At 46.5% G+C, this 17,784-nt stretch overlaps 1 protein-coding gene across 1 annotated transcript in view; it reads right to left on the reverse strand.

Moving 5' to 3' along the window:
* Positions 1-3,845: 3,845 nt before the first annotated feature.
* LOC146181529 (uncharacterized) overlaps positions 3,846-17,784 on the reverse strand; it is a 40,115-nt gene continuing 26,176 nt past the window's right edge. Inside the window, exon 4 of the mRNA XM_084577896.1 lies at positions 3,846-4,026. Coding sequence (XP_084434022.1) covers positions 3,879-4,026 — 148 coding nt within the window. The 3' untranslated portion in view covers positions 3,846-3,878. The remainder of the gene's footprint in view (positions 4,027-17,784) is intronic.

A 17,784-nucleotide genomic window follows, 5' to 3' on the forward strand; every position in this document is an offset into this window, starting at 1 on the left:
TCATCTGTGCTTTTATCTGATTTTATCCATGATTTTATTTGCATCCTTTACATGTCCTCATTTTATAAATACATTTTTTCCTTTTAAGTCTGGTTCAGTGCTTGTTTATCCTATGAGGTTCTCATGCTCTATTCTCATCCTGCTATGTGCTGCTAAAACTGATTGAAAACCAACGAGCTCCACTATAGGTTCATCAATGAATCTTTCATACCGAGTAATTCTGACAAAGGCTATGTTTTGCTGCATAGTGACACCAGCTGGTATGCTGCGCGTCTGTCCTACATACGTTGCTCTCTCACACTTCATTCATTGGCCATGTGCTGTGGAAGTGATTGACCTGGGCTAGTGACAGTATAGTACCTGTTTTCAGCAGCAGAGTGTAGTTAAGTATGAACTGCAATGCAGGTTTCTTCCCCTCGCATAATCAGCTCCTTGTTTTTGCTTTCTGCAGTATGCAGTCGGAGCTATAGTTTATTGTACTTGTAGCTAGTACTAAGGCACTGAGTCGCAGATTACTTGCAACTGTATGGCAAGAAATGAACTGAAACTGTCACTTTTTATTAGGCTCTCGGAGTGGTCATATCTATAGCGTTGCATAATGCAGACTTCTTACACTAAGGTATGTGCCTGAAAATGAAATTGGCTTCATACTGTGTACAACCCCCGCCATTATGCAAGATGTAGAGGTAGTCGGGAAAGTGCGATGCAGTGACCACGGGATGGTGAGGTCCCGAATTAGCCTGAATCTGAAGAAGTAGCGCAAGGATTAGTAAGACAGAAACCCATCAACGAATTAGCAGTGAGGGGGAGGGCAGAAGAGTTCAGGATGTCGCTACAGAATAGATCGCTCTAACCGAGGATGGCGACATTACTCTAGAAGGAATGAACAATAGTTTCAGAGATGTTATATTACTGAGTGCGCTGTAGAAGTCGGCGGTAGGATAGTTAGAGAGGATACCGGTAAGCTGTCTAAGGAGACAAAATATTTGATTAAGAAACGCCAGAGTATGAAAGCTTCAAATCCAACAGACCAGATATAATTGGCCGAGATATCAAAGCTAATCAATAAGCGCAAGATGGCCGATATAAGGAAGTATAACATGCATAACATTGACCATGCTGTAAAAAACGGGGCAAGCCTTAAACGGTAAAGAAGAAAATTGGCATAGGCACAAACCAGATGTATGCCATAAGGGACAAGGCGGGCGACGTCACCACGAATATGGACAAGATAGTCAAAGCAGCAGATGAGTTCTATACAGATCTCTACAGCAGCGAAAGTAGTCAGGAACGTAATGAGATTGGCGGTAGGGAAAAACAGTCAGACATTCCACCAGTGACAAAGGACGAGGTCAAGAAAGCATTAGAAACTATGCAAAGGGGGAAATGAGTTGCAGAGGATTAGATAACTACAGCTTTGTTAAAGGACGGGGGGGATATCGTGTTAGAAAAACTGTCCACTCTTAACCAAGAGGGTTCTACTTAAGTTTAGGACAACCCTCTATGGAAAGAAAATTGGTAGGAGTAACATTAAAAGATACGAAGCGTGCAGAGTGGGTCAGAGAAACAACTCAAGTTACCTACATTCTACTGGAAATTAAGAAGTAATGGGCATGGGCAGGACATTTTGTGCGAAGAGAGGATAACCGATGGTCGCTTAGGGTGACAAACTGGATTCCAAGGGAAGGCAAGCGTAGCAGGGAGCGCCAGAACGTTAGATGGGCGGACGAGGTTAAGAAGTTCACAGGGGTTAAGTGGATGCAGCTAGCACGGAACCGGGTTAATTTGAGAAATATGGGAGAGTCCTTTGCCCTGCAGTGGGTAGAGTCAGGCTGATGATGATGATGTGTTTGGAAAACAAATATATTGATTTGTTTAGTTTGTGGGGTTTAACGTCCCAAAGCGACTGAGGCTATGAGAGATGCGGTTATGGAGAACTCCAGAAGTTTCGACCACCTGGGGTTCCTTAACGTGAACTGACACCACAAGCACACGGACGCCTTGCTGTTCGCCTCCATAGAAAAGCGGTCGCCGAGGTCGGGATTCGATCCCGCATTTTTGGGAAGCATTTCAGTCTTGCCGCAGTGGTGCAATGGTTAGGGCACTCGACTGCTTAATCTTAGTATGCAAGGTCAAATTCCGACTACGATGGTTACTTTTCTATGGAGGTAGAAAGCAAGGTGCCCGCGTGTTGTGCAATGTCAGTGCTTAGTAAAGAATCACTGGGGGTCGAAATTTCCGGATACTTTAACTAGGGTGATAGCCCGATTCACTTCGGGATGTTAAACCCCAATAAACCAGACCAAACCTATATTGCACTTCAATAAATAATATTTTGTTGCTTATGGGGGGTTATGAATTGTGGAAAATATATAGGCTTTCTCTTCCAGCTACTTATACTAAACTTTATGACGTTGTGGATTTTTTTTGCCGTGCAATCAATCAAGTTTTCAGTTATAAAATGCTATTGTTTCCTTCTTGATCAATGATATATATAGAATGTATAAATACTCTCTCAACCCCGCCGGGGTGGCGCAGTGGTTACGGCGCTAAACTAGTGTTCCCAAGGACGCGGGATCGAATCCCGGACTCGGCAGCAGCTTTTCGCTGGAGGCGAAAAGCAAGGCGTCCGTGTGCTGTGTGTCAGTGCACGTTAAAGAACCCCAGGTGGTCGAAACTTCCGGAGTCCTCCACTACGGCGTCTCTCATAGCCTGAGTTGCTTTGGGACATTAAACGAAAGAAGCGGAGATCTCATCTACTGTTGGTAGTTTCATTGCATGTGAGAATGAATGACAATGTGCATCTTTCCTAGTCATTTTTTGTGTAGGATTGTTTTTGCGTTTTCTTCATTAGTATAATTTTAAGTTAAGGAGAACTACATTTTGTCATTTTCACACTGTTGCTTGTGGCTTTCTTTGCTTTTGATATATGTGGGAAATTTTAGGTTGACTTTTTCGCAATGTATAGTGTTGGAAATTAAAAGTTACGTAGTTTACTCATTTGATAAGTTGTGTAAGATGTCTCGTAATGCGTCTTGTAGCTTAAAAAAGTGGGCGCATTAGCTGAGCTTGAAGACACTACACAAGATGTACGAAGGCATGCATAAAAATCCGTTTCTCCACTCCGAAAAAGCTGCTCTTCTGCTTGCTGACCTCGTTTAGTCGTTTAACACGCGGAAGCTTCAGTATAGAGACCGAACTGGAGAAAACAAGCGGCACCAGCAACAAATTTCACTGATCCGTCGATCCCAAAAGAGCGGGATAGAGCGAAGCAAGCATGCGAAACGCACGGCTGACCTAGCCGACCTGCCTGCATTCCGCGATTGACGTCACATCCGATTGTTCCCCAATTCCGGCTCCCCGCCTTGCCGCTCCTGGCAGCAAAGAGGGCATGTTTATTATCCTGTTTATAATAACTGTGTTTATTATCACTTCCTATCTTAATCGTTTTAGTCTATTTTTATTTCAATCTTTTATATCAACATTGTGCCTTTCTGCCGGGCACTTCCTTCAATTATTTATCTTGAATATCATAGCTCGCGAAAAACTTCTGTCACGGTTCCTTTTTTAGAATTTTTTCAAAGTAAGGTATTTTTATGTGTCTTTAAATTAAGTGGTAAAGTTTGGGTGGAAACATTATAAGAAGCTCAAAAAGAACGGCCATGACACGGTGCGTCTTCTGAGCGTCCGAATTTGATTTGGAAAAGATTTGCAGCCGATATGTTGTGGAGTGGAACTTCGCTACTAAAGTTGTATGTCTATTGCATGTACGTATGTCCCCTGTTTGTGAACTTCCCACTTCACATACGTTACTGTTGTTTTCTTTAATATCATGCAATCGAATATATTTTAATAAATTCAGTTTTATTGATTTTTTGTTATTTGGTACAGCCAGCCTCTGGTTCGAAGCTATCCGAATATCTCAGCGGGCCGGCATCGGCGAAGTCCATTAGGAAATTGAAGAAAACCGCATCGACAGCCAGGACGAAAATCGTACGTGTCTCCTTGCCTCTGTCCGTAAAGGCACTAAGTATGAGTGAAAAGAGAAAATGTTTTTATGACACAAGGAATTACAAAGTTAGAACAACCATGTTCAGTACATTTGCCTTTTTATAATTATCTGAGGACAAGAAGGCTCAGTTTTACATCCATAATTGCTTGGGCCAGTTTTTTCCATGTTTCCAATAAATTCGGTAAAACCAAAGGTAGTTCACTCTTCAATCTATACAGTTGTAAGGAGTTTTGTATTTCTCGATAACTATGCGGACTTGAAGAGGTAGCTAGAGTAGTTAGCAAGTTTACTTCTGAAAATCACAATACATCATAGGATATCGACAATGTTTGTTACCGGTGTTGAGTGGGCAAATAATTCATAATAGACAAAATAAAAGTCGCCAAACTGGTCTAATACTCGAAGAAAACTACGCGTAAACAACGAAGGAGGGTTAAAAACCAAACCCTGCCTAAACACTTTTGAACCTTTTATGCAGAGCAGATAAAAAGGGATGGTCACATTCTTTCTAGAGCACCTAATCCTCATGCTCCTCTAAATTTTATATGCAATAAAAAGATTAAACCAGTTGTTTGGTAGCCCATAAAGCTTATCATTAAACTTTAAAGCTGCCGGCTTTAGATTGTACTGAGCAGGTGTTTTTACGTTAAGATGCAGCTATGCTGATAGTACCCTTTCCTAATGATCACCTCAGCCCAGTGCACGATGTAAAAGTCGGCGCTGCGGAAGCTTATCTTGCCACACACCTACTAAACATAGACTTATTATTACGGCCAGACTGGCTTTTTTAAGCTCTGGTTGTGAACGTCCTCATTAAGGTTTTCACTACTTCTCCCTTCAATGTATAGTCTCTCTCCTCTCGGGCTACTTATTCCTTTACCTCATCCTATTAGCTTCCACCTACCAGAAGACATCCCTTTGTTTTCACTCACCTTTTCACACATATTCACATCTTCGACATTCAATTTGCGCCGAGAGTATTCAATTAGTTCGTGGCTAAGACATCAGTCACTATTCGTAGCCGTGAAAAGAAGTCGAAAACACTTAACAATTTATTTAAAATGCAAATATCTGGCGTTTTAGTTCCTACGGTTATAAATGTATTATATGGCTTGATTCCACGACTGTCGTAGTCCTTATGAATACTGCTCGAAATGAACGATGATATGAGGAATTAGAAAAAATGGGCACTATCCTACTCTTTAAATTTAACAGGAACCTTAGGACAAAAGGTGGAAGATTAAACCATGTAAGTTTGAAGACGCTTATCCTACATTTTTTTAAATATTATTTGTAATAAAAATTTTTCCTCCTGTATTTCTTCTCTGCACAAGTGCTTAAGGCGACAACAGCCATTTTATCTGCATTTTAATATCGAACACTCGACAGAAATGTTTTACCTACTTTATGAATGTTGCCTGTGTGAGGTGAGCGACACATAAAATCTTTGGCATCCTGAAATTAGGCATGCTGTATTAGTCTAAAAACTATAAATGCAAGTAAACTTGTTGCATAGTAACTTGCAGAAGTACCTTTTGATCTAAAATTAAGTGAACGTGAAGAACTTAGGCTGTTAAGGTAACGGTAGCTATCTGGCAGACTATTTTAGTGAATAACTCAGAAAGTTTAAAGGAATGCTGTGGGGTATAACTGGTCAAATTTACATGGCGTATAAAGGAAGCCGCATTGGAGATGTGGACATTACATTCTGCAACTTGAGGTAGAGAAATGCGCACAAAAATCACCAAACACTAGGTGCCTTTTTCAGATTTCCATGAAGTGAGATGCCATGGCTTTAATCAAAAATATGTGCTTAGGTTTTGGACATCACATAACCAAAATACGGCCTTCAGTTTTCGTAGCTACAATTGTTCTGCAAAGCAAAGCTCATGTATCAAAGTGCAAAATAGAGACACACTCCTTCGAGCAATGTCAAAGCATTGATGGCTAACAATTAAAAATATATACTCTTTTCAATGTACTTATGGGGTATTGGGACCGAGCAAACCAAGACAATGGTATTTCTCGATGACGCTATGTACAAAAACTACTTTCATACAGTCAATAAACCTTATGTTTGTGGAAGATTAAGTAAACCGCCCAAGTGCTGCCGCGTTAACAGTTCAGTCATATAGCGTCATTAAATATTTTGCGTTATGTTTATAAATAGCGTTGAGTTTTTGTAGCCGCTGGCTTTTAATAGGTAACCTGGCAATTTTGACAATTATACAACAGCCAAGCATTTCGATTTTTCATACTGGGGGCTGTATTTGTCGCTCTTTTAGAATATTTAACTTGATGTTTTGAGTACCTGTGCCTTAGAAAGCGCCCAACAAAACCACTGATGGCTATTAAAATAGTTTCCCTGCCTTCGTCACAAAAAAGATATCACTGGTCTTTGTAAATAGATCTGCACGAATGTGAATATTAATTAAACAATGAAGCAACCCTAAATCTGCTGAAGCGCGTAAACAGAATCCCGAACTTCACTTTGTAGACGATTTGAAAATATATGACGTATCATTGAATCCTACTAACATTGTGATAGTATATCAGTAGGAGTTTATTGCATGGTGTTTCAGCTAACTTTCATGAAATTAAAGGGTCTCTTCAAATATTTCTTCATCCGATACAATTGTTACATATATACCTACAGGACAGACCGTGAGAAGGTGACACTGCCTTCTAGCTGAAAAGTATAAAGTCTCAATACAGGGACTATATATCATTGAACGACTTTACATCCATTTGGAAACTTTCTCCAATTTTACAGGAAAGTACAGGATGAAGAGAAAGGAACACTAGCTAGCTGCTTAGCAGCATAAAAAATGGGATCTTGGCACAACGAGTAGATCGCGGCACAAAAAAAGAGCTATGGAAACTCCAACCATGAGTGCAGTAGCTGTTTTTGAAAATAGAATAGAAAACTTGAAGCCAATAGGGCCTTACACATGCATAAAATAAAGTGCCGGGCTTTTATAAAAGACGCCCACATACCGAACACGCCTCTCGCATGAGCTGCGATCCATAGGAACTATTGTTAATTTTAGTTTTTATTGCATAAGCGTTTCAGTTCAGTTCAGTCGTTCAGTAGTGTCCGACTCTTCGTGACCTTATGAACCATGTCACGTCACGCCTTCCGGTCTCTCAATATCTTCCTAACATCACATAACTTCATCTGCAGCGCCTCGAGGATGCCATCTAACCATCGCGTTCGCTGCCTACCCCTGATCCGGCGACCCTCAACTTTTCCCAACATCAAATCTTTCTCCAGCGATTCCTCTCTTCTCATCAGATGACTAAAGTAGCTGAGCTTTAAATTTAGAATTTAGACCCTCCAATGCACAGTCAGGGCTTATGGTCGACAATATCGACTGATTTGATCTTCTGGACGTCCAAGGAACTCTCACGAGTCTCCGCCAGCACCACATTTCAAACGCGTCAATTCTTCGGCGGTCAGCCTTCTTCACAGTCTGACTTTCGTATCCCTACACCACAACTGGAAAGACCATAGCACGAGTTATACGGATCTTTGTAGGTAGTCTAATGTATCTGCTCTTTATTAGGTGGTCAAGGCTAACCATGGCTCTCTTTCCAAGAAGCTGGCGTCTCCTAATTTCATGGCTGCAGTCTCCTTCCGGGGTAATCTTGGAGCCCAAGAACAGAAAATCTGTCACAGCTTCCACTTCTTGTTCCTTGATGCTCCAGAACTTGATAGGGCAAGACGCCATGATCTTCGTCCTTTTAATGCTCAGTTTTAGCCCAAACTTATCTCTCTCTTGTACGCGCATCAGACCCTCTTGAGTTCCACTTCACCTTCTGTCATTAAAGTGGTTTGGTTTGGTTAGTGGGGTTTAACGTCCCAAAGCGACCCAGGCTGTGAGAGACGCACCATTAAAGTGGTATCATCGGCATATCTAAGGTTGTCGATGCATTTTGCAGCAATCTTCACTCCAGCTGAAGACTTTTCCACACCGGCCGTCCTCATCATGCGCTCTGCATATAGATTAAATAGGTAGGGTGACAGTATGCAGCCTTGTTTCACTCCTTTCTCAATCGGAAACCAATCAGTAAGACCATGCCCGGTTCTGACTGTGGCCTCTTGTCCTTCATACAGGTTCTTGAGGAGACAGATTAGGAGAATTGGAACTCCCATCTCTTGGAGAGCTTGCCACAATCTGCTGTGATCTACGCAGGCAAACGCTTTCGCATAATCAATAAAGCAGAAATACATGCGCTTCTGGAACTCTCTCGCTTTTTCCATGATCCAGCGAAGGTTGGCAATGTGGTCTATAGTTCCTCTGACCTTGCGAAACCCAGCTTGCACGTCCGGAAGCTCCCGATCCACATACTGCTGCAGCCTACCTTGGAGGAGTTTCAACGTTACCTCGCTAGCATGCGAAATAAGCGCGATCGTGTGGTAGTTGGAACAATCTTTAGCACTGCATTTCTTTGGAATGGGGATGTAAACTGACCTCCTCCAATCCTGTGGCCACTGCAGGGTTGTCCAAATTTGCAGACATAATGTATGCAGAACGTTAACAGCGTCATAGTTGAGGGTTTGAAGCAACTCAGCAGGAATGCCATCAATTCCGTTAGCTTTGTTCTTAGCAAGGATGGCTAAGGCCCATTTTACTTCACTCTTCAGGATGCCCGGCTAGAGATCAGTAATCGCAACCGTCTTATGTTGGGTTTGCACATCCGGATTCTTCTTGTACAGTTCGTCTCTGTATTCCTCCAATCTCTTCTTTATCTCTGAGGCTTCAGTGAGGGCCTTGACTCGTTTGTCCTTTATCACGCCCAATTTAGCACAGAAGCTTTCTTTGATAACTTTGATTGTCTTATACAGAGCTCTTGTGTTCCTTAATTGGCTGCTGTCCTCAACTGCTTGACACTGTATGTTCAGGAAGGCATTCTTATCTCTCCTTGCTATATTCTTGAAAATCCGCAATGAGAACATTCTATCTTTCTCTTCCCCCATAACTTTTGCTATCCTCCTCTCCTCAGTTGTTTGCAAACCTCTTCAGATAACCACTTTGCTTTCTTGCATTTCTTTTGCTTTGGAACTACCTTAGTAGCAACTTCTTATATTAAATCACAGTTCACATCTCTTCAGGTTCTCTGTCTTCTAGATCTAATTCTTGAAGTCGATTCCTCACTTCCACAGCATATTCTAATAGAATTTGATCCAGATCATACCTGAAAGTCTTTCTAGTTTTCTGCGGGTTCTTCAATCGCAGCTTAATTTTGGCAATATGAAGTTGATGATCGGTGCCACAATCGGCCCCAGGCCTCGTTTTTACTGCTTGTATAGCGCTTCTCCATCTCTGCCGGCAAAGTTTATAATCGATCTGATTCCTGCAGAGACCGTCCGGTGAAGACCATGTTTACAGGCGTCTCTTGTGCTGTTGAAAATGAGTGCTATGGTCAGGTTGCTTTCTTGACAAAACTGTACTAGCGTCTGCCCAGCTCCATTTGGCTCACCAAGACCGAGCATGCCTGTAATTCCGGATATTTCTTCACTGCAGACCTTAGCATTCCAGTCTCCTATGAAAAAAACGACGTCTGATGATGGAGTGCGGTCTTAAAGGCATAAGCGTTTGGAGGCATGTCGAAAAGAAAGCAGACCCTGATATCGCGGCAGTTTTGTGTTGCAAAATTCGAAACGTTTTCGACGGTTTACTCTGGCCATATGAGCTAAAGGCATGATTTCGCTCTTGTTCAGTATCGGGATGTGTGAAGTTGCGATAACCCGAGTCGTCGCCGTGTTCACATTTGCGCTGGCTACCGGACTCTATCAAGCATGTTTGTGGGCTCGGCCAAACCCGCAGCTGTTCTCGGTTTGTGCAGTCGAGTCTACGATGCTCAGCCTATGATGTTAAATTGATTTAAATCTACTTTGCATATGCTACTGTAGCGCAAAAATGGCTCTAGTGAAGAGAGATGAGTGATGTATTTCCCTGCAGATATGTTGTTGGCCGCATAGGGCAGCAGTCACTTTAGATGACGCGGTATTCCTGTCACATTTTAAAACCTAATGCTATGATGTGCCGTAGAAGCAGTTCAGCTGCCAAAATCATTCAAGGAAATTAAAGCAGCGTTCCTGTTTCGATACGCGTGAGGCATCTTTTCATCCACAGCCGCGCGACATACTAAAGCTGAATGTTAGAAAGCCTATTTGTACAGTTCGTATAGGCTCTTAAACCACTGAAGCAATCTGCGCCAACAAATAGAGGCCATTTTAAAGATAGATAAATAGTAAATATCTCAAATTTCATCATTTTGATTTCTTTCTAAAATAAACGTACACTATTCACGGAGCATGAAGTATAAGTGTTTTTCAAACTCCATTATTATAAATTATTTCGTGCAGTAAAATATTGCCTCTAAGATTATATGATATAAAATTATTGCCTTATCTCGAGCTGAAGTTATATAGCGTAATAATGAATATATTAATTTCAAGAATGATTTAAGGACAGATCATTTAGTTTAAAAATACCACACTTTGATAAAGATGTTTCCTTCCAAGGAGCAAACGCTGCAGTGAAACCTGCAGATTTACCTATATATATATATATATATATATATATATATATATATATATATATATATATATATTGAAATGTGGATTTAATGGTTGGCTGGAACGTCTAGCACTGGCAGCACTTCGGGCACAGCAGGGTCGAATTACCAGCCACAGGGCACAGCTTCAGCGCGAGCGAGATGGGCGCCGGAGACAAGCGATGGTGATGGCGATGCCGCAGCGTTTTTCTGTTCTTTGTCTTCTTTACATTTCCCCCGTGTGAAGAACTCGCCATCCTGGCGACTCAGGGAGAAGAGACGACCAGAGGGTTGTAATATGGCTTGAGGCGGCTAACGTGGACAACCTCGCGGCCGCGACGGCGGTGGTCGGAAGAAGGGGTGACTGGCTCGATGACGTAGTTCACAGGGGATGTGCGTTACAAGGCGCGATAAGGTCCGTGGTATTTGGTGTCTAGTTTGTTGGTGGCAGGAACGCATAGCCAAACGAAGCTGTCGGCCAGGAACGTGGGAGCAGGGGTATCGGTATCATGCTGATCTTTGCGATAGCCTTGAGTGTTGGAGGTAAACGTGCGAGCAAGCTGACGGCATTCCTCGGCCTTCTGTGCAATATCTGACAAAGCACTGTACTCAGAGGCATCTGGATGGTATGGCAAAATTGTGTCCAGAGTACAAGATGGTTCACGGCCATATAAGAGAAAGAAGGGCGAAAACCCAGTTGTTGCTTGGGTGGCAGTGTTGTACGCGAACGTTACGAATGGCAGTACCTGGTCCCAGTTGGAGCTTCCCAATTCAGATGTAACATACATTGCGAGCATGTCCCCAAGCGTACGGTCGAAGCGCTCCGTGAGGCCGTTTGTTTGCGGGTGATACGCGGTTGTAGCCCGATGTATCGATTTGCAAGACGACAGGAGCTCTTGAACTACTTCGGAAAGAAAGACACGACCTCTGTCACTCAGTAGCTCGCGAGGGGCGCCGTGTCGAAGAATGAAGTGGTGTAGAAGAAAATGGGCTACCTCTCGGGCTGTCGCCGCGGAAAGTGCAGCAGTCTCGGCGTAACGGGTCAGGTAATCGACTGCGACGATGACCCATCGATTACCAGCGGCAGTGCATGGTAGCGGACCATAAAGGTCGATTCCCACGCGATCAAACGGGCGAGCTGGACAAGGTAAAGGCTGGAGAGGGCCAGCGGGGTGGCGAGGAATCTTGCGTTGTTGACAGGCGGTACAAGAGCGAATGTAGCGCCGTACGAAATTGTACATTCCCCGCCAGTAGTACCTCTGACGAATTCGATCATAGGTTTTGAGGACGCCGGCATGAGCGCTTTGAGGGTCAATGTGATGGTGAGCACAAACCTCGGAGCGGAGGTGGCGCGGAATGACAAGAAGCCACGTTCTGCCGTCTGAGTTGTAGTTCCTGCGGTAGAGAAGGCCGTCCCGAATGCCGAAATGGGAGGCCTGTCGGCGGAGTGCCCGAGGATGCGTAGCCGCGGAAGTAGTGCCAAGGATATCCAGCAGGTTAGAAACCCAAGGATCCTGTCGTTGCTCGAAAGGCATATCCTCAATGGTGAGTGATGACAAGAATGCTTGAGGAGGGGACGATGAGTTAGGCGAGAACACCGGTGACCGAGAAAGAGCGTCGGCGTCAGAGTGCTTGCGGCCAGAGCGGTACACTACACGGATGTCGTATTCCTGAAGCCTGAGAGCCCAGCGCCCGAACCGGCCAGACGGATCCTTGAGAGACGCGAGCCAGCAGAGAGCGTGATGATCTGTAACTACCTCGAAGGAGTGGCCGTATAAGTAAGGGCGGAACTTCGTTACAGCCCACACGATTGCTAAGCACTCCTTTTCGGTAACGGAGTAGTTGGACTCGGCTTTGGTGAGAGCACGGCTTGCGTAGGCGACAACGTATTCGGAGAAGCCAGGCTTGCGCTGGGCGAGGACGGCGCCGAGGCCGACACCACTGGCATCGGTGTGAAGTTCTGTAGGTGCAGTAGGGTCGTAATGGCGAAGGATTGGTGGTGACGTCAGAACATTGCGCAGTGTCGCGAATGCATCATCGCAGGCTGGCGACCAAGAGGAGAGGTTAGGGGTGCCTTTCAAGAGCTGTGTAAGGGGGGCTATGATGGTTGCGAAATTCCGAACAAAACGACGAAAGTACGAGCAGAGGCCCACGAAGCTTCGCAGTTGTTTCAAAGTGGTCGGTTTCGGAAAGTCAGCGACGGCGCGCAGCTTCTCAGGATCAGGCAGAACGCCATCTTTACACACAACATGTCCGAGTATTGTGAGCTGGCGGGCACCAAAGCGGCACTTTTTGAGGTTCAGTTGAAGACCGGCGCGGGTTAGGCAGGTGAAGACCTGGCGAAGCCGAGTCAGGTGGGTCGGGAAGTCGGTTGAAAAGACGACGATATCATCGAGGTAGCATAAACAGATGTTCCATTTCAGGCCGCGCAGTACAGTGTCCATCATTCTTTCAAATGTGGCGGGGGCGTTACAGAGTCCGAATGGCATAACATTAAATTCGTATAGTCCGTCTGGAGTAATGAAGGCGGTCTTAGGACGATCCGCCTCTGCCATGGGCACCTGCCAATACCCGGAGCGTAAATCGAGTGAGGAAAAGAATTCTGCGCCTTGAAAACAGTCTAGGGCATCGTCGATTCGTGGGAGGGGGTACACATCACGACGAGTGATTTTGTTGAGGCGGCGATAATCAACACAAAATCGTATGGAGCCATCCTTCTTTTTAACTAGGACCACAGGAGACGACCATGGGCTACAGGATTCTCTAATTAGTCCGCGTTGCAGCATGTCATCGACTTGTTGGGCAATAACACGGCGCTCAGTCGGGGACACCCGATACGGCCGCTGATGGAGAGGTGGGTGAGCGCCAGTGTTGATGAGGTGGGAAACGGTCGTCGTGCGGCCCAAGGAAGATTGCGGAATGTCGAAGGAGGCGCGGAATTGGTGCAGAAGGTCAAGAAGTTGCTCTCGGTGGCGCGGTTCTAGAGCGCTGTCCACGGAATGGTCAAAAAGGTCCCGCTGTAGCGGATCTGAAGCCACACGAGTTGGAGTCAAGGCGTCAACTTGGCAAACAGGCAATGACACATCATCAAAGGTGAACAGAAGGTCCACGGGCTCGATGCGGCCGAGGCACTCCCCTTCGAACAACATAGCGGGAGACGGAAGAGGATTGGCTACCAGAAGTGTGCTAGCGCCGTTTTTCATGTCAAGGACGGCAAACGGCAGCGGTAAGTGGCGGCGGCGGCAGACAACGTTAGAGGGCACAAAGAGGACTGTCGCGGCGGTGGTAAAAGAGGCAGTGAGGGGAACCAGAACAGCGCTAACGGGTGGGATGGTTGTGTCATGTGCTACGAGAAGTTTGGTCGCAAAACGAGGACACGGCTCGTGGAGCAGGGCATCAGACGGTGCATCACTCGATTCAATGAGCTCTACTTGAGGACTGGCGCAGCCAATGATAGCATGATGCTGGGACAGGAAATCCCAGCCGAGAATGACGTCATGAGAACATGTGGGGAGAACGACGAATTCGATGATGTACAAGGCTGCAGCAATGACGACGCGAGCAGTGCAGATAGCTGTCGGCTGTATACTGTGAGCGGATGCGGTACGAAGCGATAGTCCCTCGAGAGGCGTAGTCACCTTTCGGATGGAGCGGCAAAGTTTTTGGCTGATAACTGATACAGCGGCACCGGTGTCGACGAGCGCAAGAGTATGAACACCTTCAACGATGACAGGAATAACATTCGCGGGATTAAGACGAGGACTTTGAAATTCGGTCGGATACGCAGTTTGTGCCTCGCGAACTGCGGCGGTTAGTTTTCCGGCTGGGTAGCGGGTCGTCGGCGCATTGGCGAAAAGGAGCGGCGACGTGGTGATGGCGAACGACGAGGGCGGAAGTCCGGAGGTTCAGGGGGGGCTGTTGGAGGACCCGATGGGACTGGGAACTGGGGGGCCAAATAAGGTGGCGCAGGCCGTGCAGCAAAGGCCATATTTATTCGGCGCCTGCAGTAGCGTGTAGTGTGCCCAGGGATGCCGCAGTGGTAGCAAGTAGGCCTGTTGTCTGATGTGCGCCATGGAGATCGTGTCGGAAGCAAGGGGGGAGCAAAAGCTGTTGGTGCCGACCGTATGGGGGGCGAAGCATAGGCAGATGCTGGCTCAGGCGGTGGACTTGAAGTGACTTCGGCATACGTGCGGCGCAATACTTGAGGAGGAGCCGGCGCGAATGCTGGAGCGTAGCTCAGTGGCGCAACGCCGGACGATGAAACTGTGGGCGTGAGTAACGGCATTGAAGGTGCGACCGGAGCTGGTTGAGGAACAGGATTAGAGAGGACTTCAGATACATGCTGTTGGATTGCATGGCGAAGCTCCGGAACAAGGCCAGTTGTTGACGACTCCTTAACATAGGGCTGCAGGGACAGTTGCCGCGCGACTTCCTAGCGTACAAAAGCCTTGATGTCTTCAGAGAGGCTAGACGACTCCCTCTCCGCGGCTAGTCCAGCAAGTGATGTATGAGGCTGGCGAATCAAAGCACGCTCCCTCCGGAGCTCGTCGTAGCTTTGACAGAGGTCATAGATTTCCTTGACCGTAGTGGGGCCTTTCGCGATGAGCATGTGAAAAGCGCCGTCATCAATTCCTGTGAGGACATGACGTATTCTAGCGGCCTCGGTCATGGTCGGGTCAACGCGACGACACATATCAACAATGTCCTCAATGTAACTGGTGAACGTTTCACCGGGCAGCTGCAGTCGCGACCGAAGACGCTGTTCCGCGCGGAGTTTTCGGACGGCGGGGCGGCCAAAGACATCAGAAAATTTCGTCTTGAAATTCGCCCAGGTGCCAAAGTCCGACTCGTGGTTTCGAAACCACAGATTAGCGACGTCGCTCAAGTAAAAGATGACATTGTTGAGCTTACGGTTGTCGTCCCAGTTATTGTGACGGCTGACCCGTTCGTAAGTGGTCAGCCAATCGTCGACGTCGTCATCGCTGCTTCCACTGAAGGTAGCCGGGTCCCGTTGACGAACGGCACCTGTGCAGGTGACTGGCGGAGGTAGGTGCAATGAAGTCGGCTCCGTCATTGGGGTAGTCAATGTTCGGCTGCGAAGTTCCAGGGCGAGATTGGTACAGGGAACCTCAGATTGACCTCCACCAAGTGAAATGTGGATTTAATGGTTGGCTGGAACGTCTAGCACTGGCAGTACTTCGGGCACAGCAGGGTCGAATTACCAGCCACAGGGAACAGCTTCAGCGCGAGCGAGATGGGCGCCGGAGACAAGCGATGGTGATGGCGATGCCGCAGCGTTTTTCTGTTCTTTGTCTTCATTACAATATATATATATACATATATATATATATATATATATATATATATATATATATATATATATATATATATATATATATATATATATATATATATATATATATATATATATATTGTAAAACACGTATTTGGCTCTGATATGTTCAGTGCCTGATGCTGAAGAGATCGACAACAAGCATGTTCAACGCGCGTGACGGTCAGGAAAGAAAACGACAACGAAGCTCGCTTCGATTCTCGTACGTGTGCTGAGAGAAGTATCACATTAAAACCCATTCGCAGCACGAATAAAACAACGACAGGAAGAAAACACAGGATGTAGAACACTGGTTGGCGTCGTATGAACGCGTAAGTGCGTACAACAAGTGGGACTACACCGTGAAGCTAACAAACGTCATTTTCTATTTGAGCGACATTGCCAATCTATGGTTTCGCAACCATGGGAGTGACATTTTTACCTGGACGGCTCTCAAGACCAGCCTGACCGAAGTTTTTGGCCGTCGCTATACGTAAGCTTCGCGCCGAGCAACGCTTGCAAAGTCGGGCACAACAAACCGGCGAAAACTTCACCAGTTTCGTAGAAGATCTCGTAGACCTCTCCAAGCGCGTAAACCCTGCCATGAGCGACGCCGAGAAGTTTGGAAACATTATGCAAGACATTGACGATGACGCCTTCCAGATGCTCGTCACCAAAAGCCCCCAAACTGTGTCCGACGTTATCAGCTTCTGCCAAAGCTTCGATGAGCAGCGCAAGAGGCGGCTTTTCACACAACGTGCTGGCCTTCAGCAGGTCACTTCTTCCAGCTTGGCGCTCTCCGGGGACGGTGCCCAGGACCAGCAGTCGCTAATTCAGGACATTCAACAGTTTTTTGGTGAGGAAGTCGCACGCCAGCTTTTCTTGTCCAGCTTCACTTGCCCGCCAGCACTTGCGCCTGCGCCGCCGCTCACACCGACGCTTCAGCGTGTCATACAAAGCAAGTCGCTGAGGTTCTGCCTTCACCTCCTCAGCAGCCGTTGATGGCGGCTCCTCTCCCGTTCGCTGATGTTTTGGTGCGGCCACCACGCCCTATCGCCCCTGTGTACAGCCGGCCTCCCCTCCTATACGAGCCTCACGGATGTCAGCAAACTGAGCAACCTACAATCCCTCTTTATCGTCCGGTTCTCACCCGTCGGCCACAGCAAAACCTTCCAACTCCTGGCGCACACAAGACAACCGACCTATTTGCTACGCCTGCGGAGTCGCCGGTCATGGGGCTCGTTTGTGCCGCAATCGTGGCCCTCGTCCCTACGACTATACACGTGAGCCGATGTACAATCTTCCCCCGTCCTCCTCGCCTGTGTTCCCTGAGCCTCCTCCGCAGTCCTCTTCAAGTTACTATCGCCGCTCCCTCCGCTCACCTTCTCCTGGCCGTCATTCCCGTTCTCCGATGCTCCGCCGCCAATCAGCCGTTTACACGGAAAACTAACGGCCGCAGTTCCGGAGGCAAGAAGTGCGCCATCAGGGACCAACTCAACACCTGTTCACGTACCAACCAACATTATTACCCTATTCATCTAGGGCGTTCCTGTCGAAGCACTTGTAGACATTGGCGCAGCCGTTTCAATTCTTAATTACGCCCTCTGTAGTAAACTCAAAAGGTGATGACGCCGCTTCCTGCAGTTTCTCTTCGCACCGCCATCGCTCAAGACATTCGACCATTAGCCGCCTACACCACCCGCCTTGACATCGACGACGTTCAATACACAATAGAATTCCTCGTCCTCGCCCGCTCATCACACGACGTCATCCTCGGTTGGGACTTCATCTCCAATCATAATGCCATGATAGACTGCGCCCGTGCTGAACTTGAGTTATCACCCCTCAGTGACACTTTTTTCGACGCACCCGCAGC

The sequence above is a fragment of the Amblyomma maculatum genome, chromosome 8, assembly GCF_055883805.1.
Source record: "Amblyomma maculatum isolate TAMU_Amacu chromosome 8, ASM5588380v1, whole genome shotgun sequence".
Lineage (NCBI taxonomy): Eukaryota > Metazoa > Arthropoda > Arachnida > Ixodida > Ixodidae > Amblyomma > Amblyomma maculatum.